Genomic DNA, 20,539 nt, shown 5'->3' on the forward strand with positions numbered 1-20,539 from the left:
TACACAGATGTGTACTTAGCCCATGAATGATCAAGAACTGACTGTGTGTATATAAATTGTTGAATAAAAGTGTTAAAATTAATCATAGGGGTTTTTGAGTGAATAAAATAAGTACATTAATGGTTCCTTGAATGCCAAAAAGTTATTGAAATATTAGTCATGTTAAAAACCATTTAAAACTCATAAATTCCCACTATTTCTTAAGAAAAATTTAAACTAATGATCTCAGAGAAATGAGGTTACATGAGATTGTATTTTCTCCAGTGCAAGATGTATTTTTCATAGTTATGAGATGTTGCCCTATAACATGCTCATGGCTTTGCTGCTTCTGGCTGCCTGAGGGGGATTGACTACCTGTAATTTGCACACATCTACCCATGTGCTACTTTGCCTCTCTATAATGTATTTCCTTTATTCCTGTACAAGAAAAGCATTGGACACTGCATTTTTTAAAATTAGTGACATAATCAGAATACAAAGGACTACTAACGATGGAAAGGTGGGAGGGCTGAAGATCTTATACTTGACCTTTTTATGTTGTGACAAATTTGCCTAGAAAAACCTGACGATATTCAGTGTGGGGAAAAGTATTCATATTTATTAAATGATTAATAAAAGTGATATTTAAAATGAGATATGTACATTGCACATCATTAAAATCCGTTCATTTTCAATGTACTTCTGGGAAGACGGTAAAGTACAACTATGTCCTGTTAGTATCTGTTGCTAGGGAATAATAGTCATGCAGCTCACAGAATGTCCCTTCCAATTTTCAACAAAACGGTCCTCTGCTTTTTCTTGTTAAGGTTTGGAAGCTGGATTAACTTTGGTGTGACCAAGAGAAGGAGCAAAGAGACTGTTATTACTATGGCAGATCGTTACAAACAAAAGGAGTGTTTTTGTTTAACTTCGGGTGTTGGTGCCACTGGAGGATTCCACCTCCTTACTTAACTCTTTCCCTGTTTTCCATGTTTCTTGATCACAGTGGCCTGAGCAGCTGTACTTAACCATTCCCTTTAGCTGCTCCTGGGGTCTTTTCTGTTCAGCCATTTTGTTCCTACTTGCTCTCAATGTCCTCCTTTTAACATTAGCAACTTTGCTGCACTGCTTTTCTTGATTCTATTCTTTGGTGACAGTGCTCCCAATCAGGGTTCACATCCTAGTTAATAGAAGCACTTTTAAAATGATTATGATGCAGCCACCTCCCATGGCTTTTTTGATTTTGAGTATTTCTATTGGCTTAATTTTCATGAATTTCATTAAGGAGCTTGGCAACACCCCAAAGTATGGCATGGGAGGTGGGGAAAAGAGAGGGAAGTGGACTCTGTTTAATTCCTTTCTCCACTCTGAAATTTTTACAGAGGTCATATTTGAGAAGGTAAGTTTAGGCATACACACACACCCCTCTCATTCATTAAGATGACTACTGGTGATTTCTAGTCTTGGCAAAGAGCTAGCTGAAGAAGTAAGGAAGTAAGTCAAAAATATTTTTTAATTATTTTGCAGCCTACCAATCTGTCCCTTTAATGACTGGGGCACATTTTAATTACAGCCATGTTTTTCTTTACAAATATTCAGTGAAACAGACTCATTTGTTGTGTATTAAAATTTTTTTTAATGTTATTGGTTAATGGTCAAGCATTTACAGAATTGTCTTTTGTAGTAGGACTTAATTTAATACTTTTTAAAAGACTCAAAAATGAATAACAACTTTAAAAGTTATTTTTAAAATTATTGTGATCTAGTTTTATTCTTAAAGATATGAACTAGTTTTATTTTTCTAGTCTTTATTCTAAGTTTTGCTTAGAGTATGAAAACCCAGGCAGAAATAAGGCTAGGTAAGCTTTGATGCCTTTTTTGTTAACAATGTTTTCTCTTTTCCTTCTCTTCCCATCACCTTTTTTGCTTTTGTTTCATGTTTTTTGGTTGTGGCTATTCCTGTATGTTCTCCTCCTCATCCCACCTCTGCCTATCCACATCTGCCATTTCATTTCACCCATACATCCTTAGCATGGCAAGGCACTGACCTGATGCATAATCACGTCTTGGCTGATGATGACCAATCAAGTCTAGACTCCTTGGGTCGTCGCAGTAGCCTTTCTCGTTTGGAGCCTTCAGACCTCTCGGAAGACTCTGACTATGACAGTATATGGACAGCCCATAGTTACAGAATGGGTTCTACATCTCGTAAGAGCTGTTGCTCATATATCTCTCACCAGAACTAATGCACTTCTGAGCTTTTCTTAACAAATGCTTGTTGTATCACAGCCTGCTTTTCTTAGATGTTTTCTCGCTGTTCCTCGTCTCTTTTTTAATGTGATATTTTAACAACTTTTGAGAGCGTTTCTGATATTTTCCATTGTACATGGTGGAGGCTTGATTGCCAACTTAAATACACACACATTCAAATACCTGACTACTAAAGGGAGACAGTATATTCACTGAAGGATATACTTGAGTTGGTTTTTTGTTGTTGTTGTTGTTGGGTTTTTTGTTGTTGTTGTTACTTTACTATTATTGATAGCCGTTGATTTGTAGCTCCCAATGGTTTGTTTTTTTACTATGTCAGTGTAGCAACTGTTTCCCTTTTTTTTTGGATACAGTAGTGTGAACGTTTTGTATTTTGTACTGAAACCATACAGGTTTGTGATCTAAGTGCCAGCAATATGGAGATTCTTTTTAGCCTTATTATGGTTGAATTTTCTATGTATGAGAAACACATAGACTAAGTAGGCATAGAATAAAATAGCAGTGAGAAAGATAAAAATGTGCAGTGAAAGTACTACAAAATCAATTCAGATGTCCATGGATCTGAACAATCTGCCAAGAGCATTTGATATTCGTCATGAGCCTCCTTTACACTGCTAGCATAGTTCTTTGCCTTAACAGGAATAGATGCAGAAGGATCTGCTTCGTAAGTTGAGGTTGTATCTTTACTCTGCCAAACTCCATGCTTCATGGTGTGGTCCTGGAAAAACGTTATTTATATTCATCCTGATAGTCCCTTTTTGGCCATAGTATGGAAGTTCCCCAGGTGAAGATGTTGGGAACTTCATTTAAGTGCCCAGTTGTTGCAAAGTATTCCCTGGCCCTTCCCTTCAACAACCACTACCCATCCAAGTGAGAATAATTCCTGCCAAATGGTACCAAGAGAGTGGGCGCACACATTGCCAAAAGTTGAGGTTCTGAAAGCTTATGCATTTAGACTCTGAAACTTGAAGGGAGACTGGGCTCAGGCTGGCCTTTGGTAGGTATACTTAGAGATCAAATGCTTTGGCTTCAGTCATAGCTTTGGCTGCACCCCTGACATATGTATTTATTGTGTATGTAATAGCCATGAACACACATTTATTTGTTTTCAGCAACCAACTGCAGTGAAACCTTATTACAGCAATCCCGTATGTATGCAAAATCCTTCCCGTAATGGAATGTTTAAGGCTGTTCTAGAAGTCAGAAGGTTGCCATGCAGTTCACAATAAGGAAAAAACTATTTCTTAGAACTTAAAAAAAAAAAGAAAATATTCTCCAGTCTCTTGGGATTTGTTGTAAGAGGGTTTCACTAGCCTCACTCAGACCCTGATTTTTGCTTGACACAGAACTGAATGTGATAGCACCGTTACATTCAGTTGTAGCTTTCCAATCTGCATCTGGGTCATTACTAGAGGGAAATTTGTGTTCTCTTCAAGTGATGATGTATTCGGTGTCAAAATAGAACTATAGTGTTATTTTAAGTATTTACTGAAATCAGCATCAGAAAACAATGCCATAATAAATGAAGAATAACATTTGAGTATTTTCATTTCTTCCTTTCCTTAGGGTGGCTGTAATTCCAGGTGACTGTAATCTGCCTCTCCCTTTATCTCCCCTCCAAGCCCCCAACCATATCTATACATGCACAAATCTATGGATTCAGTGTCCTGCTTTTCTTTTTTATAAAGCTCTGGCACAATTGATATATTTATTTCTTTTCCTGGATGGTAGAGCCTGTTGCTCACCAGCTCAAAGGTGCTAATGAATCTCTGCTAGACCTGAGAGAAAAATCCAATAGACTTATTACTTTGTTTTTTTAATGTAATGAATTGGTTATACAAGGAAGGTGAGTCTTAATGATATAATTCAGCAAAGCTGCTCATCTCAGAAATTTCAGTTGACTGCAGTGTAGCCACTGATTTATTTTCCCAGTATTTTCATATTTGAAAGAAGGTTGGCCAATGCAAATTGAAAAGTTCACCAAAAAAATATACTTTAAGAATCCAGAGTCCTTTCTTCATATTCCAAGTTGACAGTACTACAATATATGTGCTCATTTTGTAATGCAATGAATCTAAAAATAATTTAGTTTTTAATTTTCATATCATAATTATCTTTTTTATGATATTTAACTTGTGGGGCAAATATTTATTAATGCTTTCTTCATTGTTTTCAAGGCCATTACTTAGAAGAACTCTGTCATATGTCTGTTTACTATGTAACTGTATCTATTATCACAATATTGAAATATAGTTCCTGCACTTGAATTTTTCTTTATAACACTTAGGAACTTTTTGGTAATACAGATCTGAAGTTTTTATTAATGCTTTATGCACCAAAGTATATTTATTGTAGAAGGTAATTAACATCATTATGGTGATTTTTTTGTTGTTGTGGAAGCTAAGATCACTACAGAATACGAAAAATCCAGTGGGTTGGTTGGTTGGTTGGTTTTTGGGGTTTTTTTGGTTGTCCATTGGGTTTTTAATTTGTTTTGGTTTTGTGTTACACCGTTAACTGTTGTGAACTGGTTTAAAAGTATTAGTGCTGCAGGCTTTAACAAACTAACAAAAAGATATACCAGTGTGGCAATGGTGGTATGCAGTCCAAAGGTTCAGTGTTTCTATTTTTGTGGAACTTAAGATGATAATAGTACCTTATGTTTATGCAATTCTGTAATATATGTGTACAGTTAGTATAATAATGAACGAATGAAGAAAATGATTTAGAAGGTAGGTGTGAGCCATTGTCAGTACTTTTACACATGGCTTAAATGATGTTTCCAATGAATTAGTATTTACCATAAATTCACATTATGATCTATTACTTGAGTGTTTTGCATAAAGTTGCCAAAACACAGTAACATGTATATAGTGACATAAAACATCGAAATATATATACATATTTATATATATTGTGGATTTTATTTGTGAATGGGAAAAGCCATCTTTTAGTAGGTGACTGCCGTTTGAGAATACAAATTGGATGTATATCTGAATGTTGCATTGTATTGTACAGTATGCATATTATTGTTTGTGGTTGCATATGGCAATGAAGTGTTTGTTTTATAAAAAAAGACATCTGTTATGTACAGTTGAAATAAATTTTGCATTTGCTAGCCTGTGGCTTTTAATATTTAATTGTCACATGGGGGAAAACAGAATAGCTTAAAGATTTATGTTATTTGGCTGTTCTAAAAATCACATTGCATAAATGAAAGCCAGATGATAAAGCATTTTTTTAAAAATCCCTCTCTGGCAGTAGAGTTTGCATTTTCCCAGAGTTAAAGATGTTCTAGATAATGTTTGGTCATTCCTTTAAATTTATTTGTTCTTCCATCTATTTCTTTCTAACTTTTTCTTCCAAAAATAATTCAACCACCAAAAGTTTAATCTTTCACAGAAAATACACTTCCCTCCCCCACCCCAATTTGACATAAATGGAGATAAGAACAACTTAAAAAAAAAATAATGAACCACAAAGTCCTTGCAAGTTCTCTCTGACATTGATTAGGAAGTGGGAGAGTTGGGTAAAAAAAATATATATATGAAGGTTTCACTAAAAGAATATTAGACTTGCCAGAGACCAAAAAAATTAGCATTTTATTATAAACTTACCTAGCAGCCATGTCCATGTCAGCACCTGGAGAATTTGTATTAAAGACTTAGGTTTCTCTGAGAAATGAATGAGGCCATATTATTTCCTTTAAAAAAATAAATGAAAATAGATAAATATTAGAAATGTTTTTATTAGAAGACATTTCACATATACAATATGTAAATAATCTTGCCCCTCTTGCCAGGCTTTCTCTGGGCTCAACTGCATAAACAGCCTCTTAGAAACTTAAGTCTGGGGCAGCTTGGTGGTTTAGTGGATAAAACACCAGCCCTGGATTCAGGAGGACCTGAGTTCAAATCCAGCCTCAGACATTTGCCACTTACTAGCTGTGTGACCCTGGGCAAGTCACTTAACCCTCATTGCCCCACAAAAAAAAAAAATTAAAAACTTAAGTCTGTTTTAGGCTGTGGTTCTACCACAAACCCATTTTGAATATGGGAATCGCATTTTGTTAAACCTCTGGCTATTAGGGATTTTGGTAAAATATTATTATTTTTAATAGAGTTTAATGAAATATATATTAACCTGGCAGTTAGCCCACAGTGTAGCCTTGGGCAGGTTGTTTCAGCTCCCTTAGTCTGTTTGTTGATTTGTAAAATAAAGGAGTTGGGCTAGAGGATCTTTAATAGATAGATAGATAGATATCTTCTTTCTCTGAAGTTTTGTGAGTCTATAATTGATTGTTTGAATTTACATTTCCCCCCTAAAACCAGTTTGTCTAGGTTTGCATAAACACAGCTTTATAGGATTATGGATGTTGTTTCATCAAAAATAAATATTTATGACTTTTTCTGGGAGGGTGATTTTTAATTCATTTCTGTAATACAGATTTAGGGGGAAAATCACCATGACAACATCTAAAAAGATTAATTTTGATTCCCATTTTTACAATTTTGTAAGGCACTTTCTCAGCTTGGCAACTTTTTAAAGTTTAAGTAAGAAATTAACCATTGTACTTGTCAGTGTGACAGTGATAGCTGTTGTTATAACTTACCTTATGTAGCCTTTAAATGTTTATAAATACTGAAAAATAATACCTCATTACTTTAATATGCTCAAATTTAGAATTTCATAATTTGCAGTATATTAAGAAAGGGGATAGATTATCATTATCATGGGGACCTTTCTGGCTATAATCATTTAAATCTTCACATAAAAGCTTCCCCACAAGCAGTGTCTGAAAACCGATGTTTTAACTAATAACAGTTTTAAGGACTCAAATGCTCATAGCTGAGGGAAATAGAAGTCCAATCTTGAGTTTACCTATTGACACTCATATATACATTCATATTCATGTGCACATATGCATGTACAAAGGGTATAAAATGCATATGGAGCATAGGAACAGTGATAGCCAAGGGAGTATGTGTATTAATGAGCATTTCTTAGGAGATTTTATTTTTTAAAACAAGATAACCTATATATTGCTAAATAAAAGTTATCATGTCTTATATTTTAAGGAGATTTTTGTTTTTCTTTTAAAAATTCCTATGGCAAATTCTGTTATCCCAAAATGTATAAATGCTAGTATTTTTATTAGTTAATCTTCACAATGCCAGTTCTCCAAAGTAGATTGGTATTGTCATTACATTTTAGATATAAAGAAACTGGGGCGTAGAGATTAAGTGATTTGATCAGTGTTTTTGATCTTTTTAAAAAAAACAAAAACAAGATATCCACACTTCCTCTATGAAATAGCACTTTACTATGGATCACATAATAGTCTCATTTGAAGACAAATGGCAAGTGTGCCAAGTGTAATTCGTTTTCATTCCCCCTCTCCCTCTCCCTCCCCCACACCTCTCTCTCTCTCCCTCCCTCCTTCCTTCCCTCCCTCTCTTTGGAAGCCATAGTAAAACCTGCATTGAAAACCAGTTTGATCAAGCCTCATGAAATAATTTGAATTAACCTTGGAAACTGTATTTTATATAGCAACCACAGTGTTTTGAATACACTGCAGTATGAAATGATCTTATTTTTTAAAGCTATTGTAATCCTATTCCATTTTGAGGATGTGTGGAATTACAAATTGAATGTGACAGATAAATACGCAATAAGTGGTCTTTTGAACACAGTGCAGGAATCATCTGTTGGGAATCAGAGTGATGTAAATTGGGTTTATTGATAACAGTGGGAAAATTTACGTGGCTAAGCCTTCTATTCCAATGAGTACTAACTTCATCAGTCTGATGCTCTTTGCATGGAGAAGTAAGAGACTGTTCCCCTCCTACATATGTGGAATAGCCATGTGAATCCTGTGCACATTTTGGTACATTTGTAAATAAATAAAAAACCCTAAACTCTTCTTATGGTAATGAGACTAACACTTTTTTTTCATGTTAAAAGTAGCTTTCTGAGTTTTTCATATGAATTCTGGATCAGGGTTGTTGTAAGGATCAAAAGAAATAACAAACTTGAGTTCTCATTATCATCATGATCATTATTAATGTTAATCTAGCAATTTTCTAAATGCTTTCCCTGTCACTTGTTTTTGGTGCCAATTTCTCTCCCTAGTAGCCACTTTCCATGTGGTTTTTCTGGCCCAGATACATTTCCATTAGCAAAGTGAGGGCTTTCTAGTTAAAGATGTTGTAGAAGAGAAGTTTGAAGATATCTCATGCATCTGCCAGTCTGAGGAATGAAGGACTCCAATTTATATCAAGTGGATACTCATGAGGTGTTGGGTTTTTTAAATGTTGTCAAAAGATCACTCCTAGGATTGATTACTTTTGGAGAAAAGATTATGAGGAATAGACTGAATTAGCTTTAGAGTGATGATTATATGTCTCCTCAGTTAGTATATAATATCTATAAAGGTGGGTAGTGTGAACAATTCAGTAGTTTGCTGCTCTAAACAAAAGTGTGATACATCAGTTGGAATACTGAATGACATTTTTTTCCAAAGAACATTGGGAGGAGGGTCTTCCTTGAAATAGCATTTAAGTAATTTAATAACAAACATTACAGAAATAGATTTGGTGCATTCAGAACTGTATTCTTTATTCACCTGTACAGGTCTTAGTTATTTCCAGGTATCATCCACAGGTCTAAATATTGCATGTGACAGCACTGAAATTACTCTGAAGCTTCTTTCCTTATTTTTTTTTTAGTGAAAAATATGACTAGCACCTAATAATGTGTTTCAGAGTACACAGCAGTGCCCCCAGATAATCTGTGCTCAAAATATGATTTAAAAATATCTTTATATAGTAGGAGCATCTTATAAAGTCTTTGAATTTATGTTTTGATGCTTGGTAAATCCTTTGATTCATTCAGAAGAGTAGAAACTTAAAATTAGACACAAGTCACTAGGCCTTCTTTGTAGTCACTGATAATTCAATAACCTTTTGGTTTTATGTGGATTTTTTTCTTTTGATAACATGTAGCACAGCTCTGTGACCACAGAGGTGTTCAGTAAATGTTCTTAAGAGATAACTGACTAGGGGCAGCTAGATGGCGCAGTGGATAGAGCACCGGCCCTGGATTCAGGAGTACCTGAGTTCAAATCCGGCCTCAGACACTTAACACTTACTAGCTGTGTGACCCTGGGCAAGTCACTTAACCCCAGTTGCCCCTCAAAAAAACAAAAACAAACAAAAAAGAGATAACTGACTAGTGAAAACAAAGAATGGAAATCCTGAAATTGAAGGGCCCAAAATGAAACAATTTACATTACTTTCTAAACAGATAGGTCCATATAATGTGGCCCAACAAATAGATTTAATTGTTACTATCATCTCTCACATCTGCCATTTCCCCATTTTAAAAAAATATCTTCCTTGATTTCTTGGGCTTCTTAGAACAATGCAGACTTCATCCCTTCAACATACATTTAGTGACCACCTACTGTGTACCAATTCACTGTGCTAGGTACTAATCAGATTAGCATCCCTAATCTGTTGTCCTACTTTCTTATTTTTTAATTTAGACAGTTGTTTATGTTCCTGAGAATTTAGAAGATAATTTACAAGGATCCACTAAATGAAATTTGATTTTGTTCTAATTCAGATACCACAATAGTTCTATTATTCTATCCCTTTTCAAACTTCATTTTAGATTTAAAGGTTTTAATGGTCATGTATATGTGTGTTTTTTTAAATGTATATTACTATGGCCAATGTGTATGTTTGTTTATTTTTTTTAAATGTGTATACCAGTTTGATGTTGCTATAAAGGGCAGCAGTATGGCCCAAAGTTTTTTTATTCATTCCCTAATGAAAAATATGTTTTAAAGAAAAGCCCATGACAAGTTTTCAGTCTAAGATGATCTAGAGGATTGTTTTTTCTTTTTCCTTTGTACTCTCAAGGAAGAGTCTTAGAGTTAATAGAGAAAGGAAAATGGTGCTATGGCCTGGGATTGGCTCCAAGTGACTCAAATACAGTAGACTCAGATTCCAATAGAAATATCATAGATGATACAAAATGCCTGGCCCTGAGAATTATAGTAGTTGAGAACTTGTAAATGTAAAATCCTTTTGCTTAGTATTGGCATCACACTTACTTTGAAATGTTTCTTAATAATTTTAGGTTCCCGTAAAGAATCTGCTCCCCAAGTTCTGCTTCCAGAAGAGGAGAAAATTATAGTGGAAGAAACTAAAAGTAATGGTCAGACTGTGATAGAGGAAAAGTAAGATGTCTTCCAACAGTTCAAAGAGGGTTGCACATTTAAAATTTGATATCTACCTAGTACCTCTACTCCCATTCCATTCCCTGGATGGGGCTGCCACTCCCAATGATGAAGTTTGATGAGGGTGGGCTTATGGTTATAAAGGCTGAATCTTGCTTTGGGTAAGAATTCTGCCATTTACACAAATCATTTGAGTTTTAAACCCATTCAGTTCAGGTGTCAGCATTGTAACATTGGAAAAATTAAGATTTAAGAGTATAGAACGGGGCAGCTAGGTGGCGCAGTGGATAGAGCACCGGCCCTGGAGTCAAGAGGACCTGAGTTCAAATCCAGCCTCAGACACTTAACACTTACTAGCTGTGTGACCCTGGGCAAGTCACTTAACCCCAATTGCCTCACAAAAAAAGAAAAAAAAAGAGTATAGAGCAACAAAATTGACTCACTTAGCAAATTCTCTGACAGGTGCTTCCTTAAGCGTTTTAATATAGCCACTCAATTTAGTAGCAGTATTTAATATGTCGAATCATATTTTATTTTCAGGAGTCTCGTTGACACAGTTTATGCATTAAAAGATGAAGTCCAGGAATTAAGACAGGTGGGTAACAACTATACCATAGTCATATATGTAGTCAGAAAAATAAAATATTTTATAAATGTACACATGCATACACACATCCCTAAATATGCATAGAAAATAATGTCCTCAAGTATTTTGATGCTTTAAAGAAATAATTCACATACCTGTTAAAGAGAGGAAGAGAGGACTCGCTATTTTTTTTCTTCATAAAAACATCCCAGCCATCCAGCAGTCTCAGATGATTCTCTCTAGGAATTTAGTTGAGACTGGTGATGACAGAAAAAAATACCACTCATCCCAACTGTAGCCTGTTAGATACGTCTTGTGGTGCCAAGATGAAGATGGAAAATAGCCTCAACCCTACAGAAAAGTTCCATAGAAGTGCTTTTCATTTAATCAGATTGTAATCCGTAAGTGATTATCAACTTGAAAATATCCAATAAAGGGGAATTCACTGTCTTTGAAGGAAGCCTATTCCACTTTTGAGTAGGTGTGCTTTTCTGGTACCAGTTATTCTGTGACAACAAAGGCCTATTCAAATTACTAGAGGGCTAGCTCTAATTGTTAGGATGTTTTTCCTTAAATTCAAACTGAATCAGGGCAGCCAGGTGGCGCAGTGGATAAAGCACTGGCCCTGGATTCAGGAGGGCCTGAGTTCAAATCCAACCTCAGACATTTGACACACATTAGCTGTGTGACCCTGGGCAGGTCATTTAACCCTCATTGCCCTGCAAAAAGAAGAAAAAAAAAAAGAAACTGAATCTATATTTTTGCAGCTTCCACCTGTTTCTCTTCCATTATTCTACTTGTCCACTGTCTGGGAACAAGTAGAATGAGTCTAATCCCTTTTCCACAGAACAGCACTTTTCTATCTTAGTCCTACAATTAGAAGGTTGTATTTTATTATGGTCTAGACCTGTGTTTCCATTGATATATGAAACTGCCAGCAGCAAACTATGAATGCAGATCAGCAGGTATGCTGGAAACCTGTCTTATGGTTGCTTCGAGTTGCTTGGGGGACTGAGTGGCTAAATGACTTGGCATTATCTGTCAGAGGTTTTCCTAACTCTGAGACCAGCTTTCTATTCATATGAGGTTATGTGGACAGCAGAAGTTGTCATAAGATGATGATTTCGACTAATGAATTAACCCCTTATCTAATTATTCTTCCCTCAAACATTCTACCCAGCTTCACTCTAGCCCTTAGCCCTCCACCAAATTGACAGTATCCCACTGATTGTTCATAGGCACTTCAAAAGAGAATAATTTGGGGCATCTAGGTGGTGCAGTGGATAGAGCACCAGCCCTGGAGTCAGGAGTACCTGAGTTCAAATCCAGCCTCAGACACTTAATACTTACTAGCTGTGTGACCCTGGGCAAGTCACTTAATCCCAATTGCCTGACTAAAAAAAAAAGAGAGAGAGAGAATAATTTAACTACAAAAGCATTAAGAGAGGATCTTTAAAAAAGAAATGAAATCCTAAAACATTTTTGTATTATTGGCCTCTTTTGATCATGCTATGAAAATCAAACATATTGTGAAGGATATTGTATTATTCTACCAAACAAGTGAAGTCTTGGGAAAAATTGAGCACCTTCAAAATAAATTAAAACCTTGATTCATTCTTTGTTCAAATTATAATTTATTATTGTAATTCTTCCTTATTTTTCTAGATAAGCCCAATTAAGACCTTTATCAGTATCTTGGGGGGGGGCAATGAGGGTTAAGTAACTTGCCCAGGGTCATACAGCTAGTAAGGGTCAAGTATCAAAGGTCAAATTTGAACTCAGGTCCTCCTGAATCCAGGGCCAGTGCTGTATCCACTGAGCCATCTAACTGCCCCCTCTCAGTATCTATTTTGAAGGCATTCACTTTATGTGAACTTTTTCTGATACCAGTTATCTTTGAATAATATCTCTGCTGGCAGACTGCTATCATTTCTCACCTTCCAACTCCCAAGTCTTCTCTTCTCCAGGCCAAATATCTCCAGCTCTTTCAACTAATCCTCTTTTACCATCCTTCTTTCCTATCCCTGGAGCTCTTTAATTTACCCTTGTCCCTCCTAAAATGCAGTCCTAGGAACTGAGCATAATATTTCAGAGCCATTGGTACATAGACACCATACCACTCAGTGCAGCCTATCACATTAGCTTTTTTTGACTATTATTTCATACTGTTGACTCATTGAGTTTGAAGTCTTCTACAAAATCAGATCTTTTTCAGATGAACTATTTTCCAGACATACCCCTACCCCTAACTTGTATGGTGAATTTTTAAAATTCAAGTATGGGACTGTATTAGGGCAGCTAGGTGGCACAGTAGATAGAATGCCAGGCTTAGAGTCAGGAAGACTCATCCTGAGTTCAAATTTGACTTCAGACACTTACTAGCTGTGTGACCTTGAACCCTGTTTACCTCAATTCCTCATCTATAAAATGAGCTGGAGAAGGAAATGGCAAACCATTATTATCTTTTATAGATGGAATCATGAAGAATCAGACATGACTGAAACGACCAAACAACAAAAATGGGACTTTACATTTGTCCCTGTTTTATATCATTAGATTTGGCACAGTTTGTCTTTTTGGATCCTGACTCAGTCACCCCAAGTATTCAGTATTTCTTCCAGCTTCATGTCACCTGGAAATTTTACAGGCATATGATTTATTCCTTCGTCTAGGCTATTAACAAAAATGTTGAATGGTACAGAGCCAAAACCAGATCATTGGAACACTTCATTGGAATCTTTCAAGTTGACATCAACCCATTAATTACCACTTTTTTGGGTCCTGGTGGCATTCAACTAGTTTTGAATGCATCTAACTGTACTGTCATCTAGTCTTTAACTTTTCCCCGTTTGCAAGATAGCATGAGAGACTTTGTCAAAGACTTTGTTGAAATCAAGGCTTGCAGTTTCTGTGACCTTTCCCTGATCTAACTACCATCTAGTACCACTGTCAAAAGGAGAAATGAGGTTAATCTAGCATCGATTATATTTATAAAACCATACTCTCCCTTAGTAATCACCACTTCCTTTCCTAAATGCTCCCAAGTTATCTTATTACTAATGTGTTCTTTTAAATTTTGCCAGGAATGAAAGTCAAACTCACTGGTTTATGGTCTGCTGACTCCAGTCTCTTCCATTTTAAAAAAATTGAGACAGTATTTATTGGTCTCCTGCCTTAGAGGACCTCTCCCTTTCTCTTTGGGTCCCCCTCAACCCCCCCCCCCCAAAAAAAATGAGCAGTGGGAGCTCAGCAATCACAGCCAACTCAGGTGATTAGACCTCATTGAAGGCAGTTAGGACACTCCCTTATCTCCTTATTCACCTTGGGTTTCAACTTTCTGTTAGCCATTTTTAGCCTGTCTTTCTCAGTCTAAAGCTCACTCTCCTTAGCAGAAAAAATGAAGCCAAAAAGTGTTGAGTACCTATACATTATCTCCATTATCTTATCATCATCCTATCCATCCTGAGCAGTAGCCTAATCTTTTTCTTTTCTTTGTCTCCAACATAGCTAAAGTGACCTTTTCTATTTTTTTTGTCTTTCTCTCAGTCAATTTTGTCCCCACTCAGTGAATTTGAATGTTAGTGCTTTTGATTCTATTGTACTATTCCCGTAGAACCATGCCAGTCTTTTGTATTGATCACCCACACTTTGTCTGTTTTCTATACATTGCTTTTAAAAATCAAAATTGTTCCACTTGTTCCATGTTAATTCCCTTATTTTTATCTTTGGACAGCTCCTTTTCATTTTGGACATATTTTTTGTTTGTGACTTCAGAACTTCATTCTGGAGATCTTTCCATCCTTTTAGGGTTATTTTTCGCTCTATAATTTTAGGCTATTGACATTCTTCTTCCTTTATTGTATCTACTACACTTTTTAGTTTATGGCTTGGTAGATTAAGGTAGGCAATTTCTCCCCACCCCTGCCTTTTCTTAAATCCCTTTGACCAGAGGCTCAGACAATTTTTTTTACTAGTTTTGTTTTACCAAATGACCAATTTAAGCCATGGTTTAGAAATCCAAGTCCTGTTCTCAGATGCCATGTTCTTACCTGGCTGTTCCCTTCCCACTTCTGCCTTTCTCTTCTGCTACATTCAGTTAGCAGCAATGATGAAGACATTTCATATATCCCTTAGGTCTTTGTTTTTCCCCTGAAACCTCTTAATACTTAGTCATGCTTCCTGGGTTGGTTTGGGCAGTGTTCGTATTATTTCCTCATGAAAATCACTAATACTAGGTAGCAACTGTCAGATTTGTCAAGACTTAATAGGAAGCTTTCCAACAAATCATGGATATATGCTCCCAGAAGACAGTATCATTCATGTCAGGTTAACAAATGACCTCATAGATAGACCTCATTAGGGAGTTATCAGCCACCACTGCTTAGCTCTTCTTCCTGTCCCTGCCACTGGATGAACTCTCTCCTGATGGCACTTGCAGGTCTGCTGTTCCAATGGTACAGCTCTGTTCTTTAAAGGCAGATGCTCATACGCCTATGAAATACCTGCAGATATTCAGTGTTACTTCTGTTTTCATTCCTTCTCCATGCTAGTTCTCCTACCCTTTGGCCAAGTAGAGTTTAGAGATTGCCCTCTGTCACTACAGCTTCTTTTCCTTTTGAAGGACTATTTCCATTCTTTCAAGGAAGATTTTATGTTGGGTTTTTTTTTTTCTTCTTCAATAAAATAGAGAGGAGAGACAAATTTTTGCTGCCCTTTCACCTTCTCAAGTAGGGAGATTAACATGTATTTCTTCGAATATAGTTCTTTTTTGTTTTTAATAGAAAAACAAAGATAGCCTATTCTACTCAGGTGACTGCAAAATTCCTCTTGCTCTAAATGAAGCTCTTTTTAGTAATGCTTAGTCACTGGGGCCTCCTGAGTGCAACTTGCCTTTTATAGTGGATGTTGTTAAGCTTTCTTTGATTGGCATTTAGCAGCTTCCTTCCAAAAAGCCTCAGTGAAACAGAAGTTACTTTTCTTGTCAGAGAGGGTCTCAAACAGAACTCCCTACCCTCTCACTTCCTTATTTTTTCTGTCCTCTTTTCATGATTTACAGATCCCCTGCAGCTGAAAAATCCCAAGCCAAGTATCTGAAATGTATCAGAGAAGATCAGCTCCATAACAGCAGCTGAGACATAATAACTCTGATGGTAGAATCCTTAGCTCGTTCAGATCCAGAGAGGACAAAATTTAAAGCCACAGGGCTCACATGAAACAATAAGACCCTGAGCACCATATCAGAGAAACTATTAGGAAATGCTAACTTATTTGGTTTATGAAGCCCCATCCCTATGCTTAGTGAGGGTGTGTCACTCCTGCCCCACAGGATTATTTCTCCTCAGTCCCAACATTCCAAAGAAATGATACCCACTTAGCAAATTAGCCAAGTGGACAGGTACTTACCTTCATCATCACCTTTTCAAAGAACTGCTGTTTCTCAGTATGTATTAAATTGTGGCCTCTTGTGCCATTTCTCCAGTCAAAATAAAAGAAACAGCATTGTATTTTTGAAGAAAATAGTAACCTTATTGCTTGTTCCCATTGTTTTCTCACTAGGGCCAGATTTATAGTCTTATCTGAGAATGAGCCATTATTGAACAGCCGTTCCATTACTCTCAGTATGGCGCATCATTACTTTGATTCCTTTGCAAAATACTTGTTGGTAATTGTGAACAAGAAAGGAGCAGGATGTAGGTATATAGTATATCATCTTATTTTCAGCTGCCGCCTTATGATACATCAGCACATAGGGATTGTGTATACAAATGTTCATGTACTTAAAAAAAAAATCTTTAATGAGGGACATTAGGACTATTTTCCTTCCGTGACATGTTTTGGATCCCAGTAGCAGTTGTACATAAAAGAACACTTAAATGAAGTTTCCATTAGGCACTTCTCCTTTATGATGCCAGGAAATTATGTAAGCTCTTTTGGAGTGTTGAATAAATATGTTGCATCGTAACAGCACTAGAATCTACACCAGACTGTCATTAAATGAGTCCTTGGAATTCTTTTCTTGGCAGCATATATTTTGGGGAAGGAAAGTTCTGTTCAATGCTGAAAATAAATTAGCATGTCATCTGGATTTTTTTTTGCAGGATAACAAAAAGATGAAGAAATCTTTAGAGGAAGAGCAGAGAGCACGCAAAGACCTGGAAAAGCTTGTAAGGAAAGTCTTAAAGAATATGAATGATCCTGCTTGGGATGAAACCAATTTATAATGAACTTGCCTTTTTTCTTTCTATTGAAAGACCAGTTATTTAGACCAAGCTGGGGATGCCTTCTGACATGAGTCAGTATTACATCAAGCGCACTGCAAAGCAGGATTTAACTGAATGGAATGGTTATCTTGCCTGTCATGTGTATAGAAAAGATCTTGTTTATTGTGTGTATAGAAATGATGAAACCATTTAGTGAAGAACCCATATGTGATGACAGAGACCATGGCTCCTGAACTGCATTAAATTAAATTTGTTGGCATCTAAATTACCTCATTTTACAGAAAGTGCAGTGACCGACTAAAAGTTCATGTTTCTCATCAGTGACTTTTAATTGAACATATATAAATATATAAATATATACATATATATTTCTTGTAAATATCTATAATTTTTACTCCATACATGGTTGCTGTATCTGGGCTGATGCCATGCTAGAATTTCCTTTCCTCTCTCTTATCTTCACGGTCACAAGAGTTAGAAGGCACATTCACGTACTCATCTGAACGGAGGATAAGAACGTCTGCATCCCATTTGTAGAGCATCCTCTTTGTTCCAAGTTACTGTACTCACATCACAAAATCAAAAATACATTCTGTTCTAGTACACTTCAATAATTTAGCCTTATTTATATCTGTCCAAACATTAAACTAGCTTCTTAAGTCTTTGCTGAAAACAGTATTAAGAACCTTAAGGATGCAGAAGTTCTGAGCCCAGGCTCATTTGCCTATCTTAAGTGAAGAAAGAGCCCCATGATGCATACATTTATTTAAGAAACTGACCTAGTCCACGAATGTGGCCAATTAAAGATAGATACAGTTGTCTCCTTTGTCTAATTACTGTGAGTACCAGTGATCATTTACTCTATTTTTTGAGATCACACACAGACTTTTATGTATAGCTTGTTAGCAACTTGATGAAGTGCACTGTTTGTCCTCCCTACAAAAAGAGGAATCTAAAACCAGATTATGTAAATAAAATGTACTATTTATTATACAATCACTGCAGCCAACAAAAACAAATAGAGGTAATATTATGAGCTAACATTCATGGGTAGGGTTTCTTTATTAGGCCAGTCCAAATTCTATGAGATCTATTTTTCCATCAGGATGCAGCAAATGTTAGCACAATGCTCAGCGGGAGAGGTTTTCCCTTCTCTGGCAAGTATAAAGCAATATACATTTTACTCCCAGCCAACTGAAAGTTTAAAAATTTAAACTTTCCCTCTCTTCCTTCCCCTCCTATCATCTGCACACCCTCTTGTATAAACTGCAAAGCTAGTGGGGAAATGGAAGTCTGGGATTACATTTGCTTTTCTGAGCCTTTCCAGCAGCCTCAGTCTTGCATTTAAAAATCTTACCAGTGGCTTGGAGTAGATGAAAGTCCTGCCTAAAGCATAGTCACTTTTTGTTTTGCTTCAGTCACGTCAGACCTATGATCCCAGGAACTTCAGTGTTTCATATTTCACACAGATTATTTCCCTTTTTTCTGATTAAGTCAGTTTTTAAATGAAGTGAATTGTTTCATAGAGCATGTACACAGTCTTTTTTAAGAGGCAAAAACCTGCAATGCTGTAGAGTAGAGACTTGGCAGAAGACTCAGAAAAGCTACTCTCAGGCATCTGAAGGGTATCAGGGAGGAATTGTAGCCTGTACCCAGGAAGGTGCTGGATTGAATTTAAGAATGTTTTGAATAGTAGGCATAAGAAAATGGGAGTATTTACCCCCTTACAATACCTGTACTCTGATTTATTTCCCTTTGAAATGGCAAGTCTAAGAGGATTCGGATCCCTCTGATGATTGTGGTTTCTTCTCAGTTTCATGTCATTAAAGGTTCTGGTCCTGAATTTGTTTAATTTAACTCAATGGCACAGTTATAATTTATACACACAGACCCTTTGCTGTGGTATAGAATCTGTCATTGACCTAATGGATGAGAAAATCTCAGGGTGGGGGGGAAGCATAAGTGAATACTGACATTCTGATTCAAGATTCAGAATTTCCAACATGCTGTAGTTCACAAGACTGAAAAATTTTAGGCTTTTTATTTAGGAGGTTTTCCTAAAGGTGTATTTTGTTTCTTAATTACATACGGTTGAAAGGACATTGCAAAGGAAAACAATACAAAGGAGGAAAGTATTTAAGTTTGCCTTCTTTAGCAGATTTTAACTCAGGAACAACTTTGATCTGATCTTCTCTCCATCACTTTGTATCGCTGTGTCTCTTTGCTGAGAGATGTAACATCTGTCCTAGCTGAAGAACTAACTACTCTAGCTGACAGCATATGCCAGGATAGATCTCTTACAGAACATGCCTTAAATAGTAGAATGAAGTATTTAATTCAAGTGTGATGGTGTTTAATGTCTCATTCCTTCATATAGGGGATGGTCATTAAGATGACTGTGTTAATGCATTGCCTTTTCTTTCTGTAGATCCCAAACCATGAATAAGTCAGGTTTTGGGGGAGCAGAGAAAATGCATCTCGAGTGTTTCTTTTTTTAAATTGGTTCTTTTGTACATATACTCTATACGTTTCACCGTGTGACCTTCTGAGGGGTTGGGAATTTGATATAAAAACATTAAAAATGGGGCACTGTGTATTTAACCTTTAAAAGGGTTACTTCTTTGCTCTCACCTTTTATGGATGAGGAGATGAAGCCATTTCTTATCCTATAGATGTGAAGCACTTTCAGTTCTAAACTGTGTTTGAAATGTAGCATCTGAAATTCTTTTTGGTGTACTTAATGATGTGTGTGCTTGTTTGTCTCACCATGTGTCATGACATCCTGGACATTAAACAACTGACTGCCTTTGTATAGATTTTCTTAATGCCAATTGTTTGTTTAGGAAATCTAGAGCATCCATTTACAATAACTCTGGAGAAAATTTTAATCTAAATGTCACAGATAATGTCCTGGTATTGACTACTACAATGTTTATGCTACATTGTTGTAATTAATATTAAACAATGATTTTTTTTCCTATATTATGAGGAACTGTCATTTCATCCTGTGGATTTTCTGTGTTTTATTAATGAGTAAATAAAATTTTTATGACGAGCAGAAAAATTTGAAGAACAAAATAGACCTCAGTAAACTAGGAAACCTGTGAGGAAGTCTGAGGTCAAATTACAAGAATTCCCCTCACTGAAGAAAATAGCATGTGCTTAGTACTGAAGATACAAAGCAAAAACCACCACAACAAAGCAGAAGCCAAAAAAATCAGCTGCCTTCTTTTCCCT

The 20,539-nt window shown here is 36.2% G+C and overlaps 1 protein-coding gene across 6 annotated transcripts in view; it reads left to right on the forward strand.

Moving 5' to 3' along the window:
- ARHGEF7 (Rho guanine nucleotide exchange factor 7) overlaps window positions 1-19,331 on the forward strand; it is a 318,711-nt gene extending 299,380 nt beyond the window's left edge. For 3 of the 6 annotated variants that reach the window (XM_043991289.1, XM_043991290.1, XM_043991294.1), the window contains 4 exons: window positions 2,011-2,187; window positions 10,396-10,495; window positions 11,036-11,090; window positions 17,180-19,331. In XM_043991289.1, coding sequence (XP_043847224.1) covers window positions 2,011-2,187; window positions 10,396-10,495; window positions 11,036-11,090; window positions 17,180-17,302 — 455 coding nt within the window. In that variant the 3' untranslated portion in view covers window positions 17,303-19,331. Of the gene's footprint in view, window positions 1-2,010; window positions 2,188-3,816; window positions 10,370-10,395; window positions 10,496-11,035; window positions 11,091-17,179 lie in introns of those variants that run through there. The other 3 variants (XM_043991291.1, XM_043991292.1, XM_043991293.1) reach the window with 2 other exon arrangements.
- The last annotated feature ends 1,208 nt before the right edge of the window (window positions 19,332-20,539 follow it).

The sequence above is a fragment of the Dromiciops gliroides genome, chromosome 3 (genome assembly GCF_019393635.1).
Source record: "Dromiciops gliroides isolate mDroGli1 chromosome 3, mDroGli1.pri, whole genome shotgun sequence".
Lineage (NCBI taxonomy): Eukaryota > Metazoa > Chordata > Mammalia > Microbiotheria > Microbiotheriidae > Dromiciops > Dromiciops gliroides.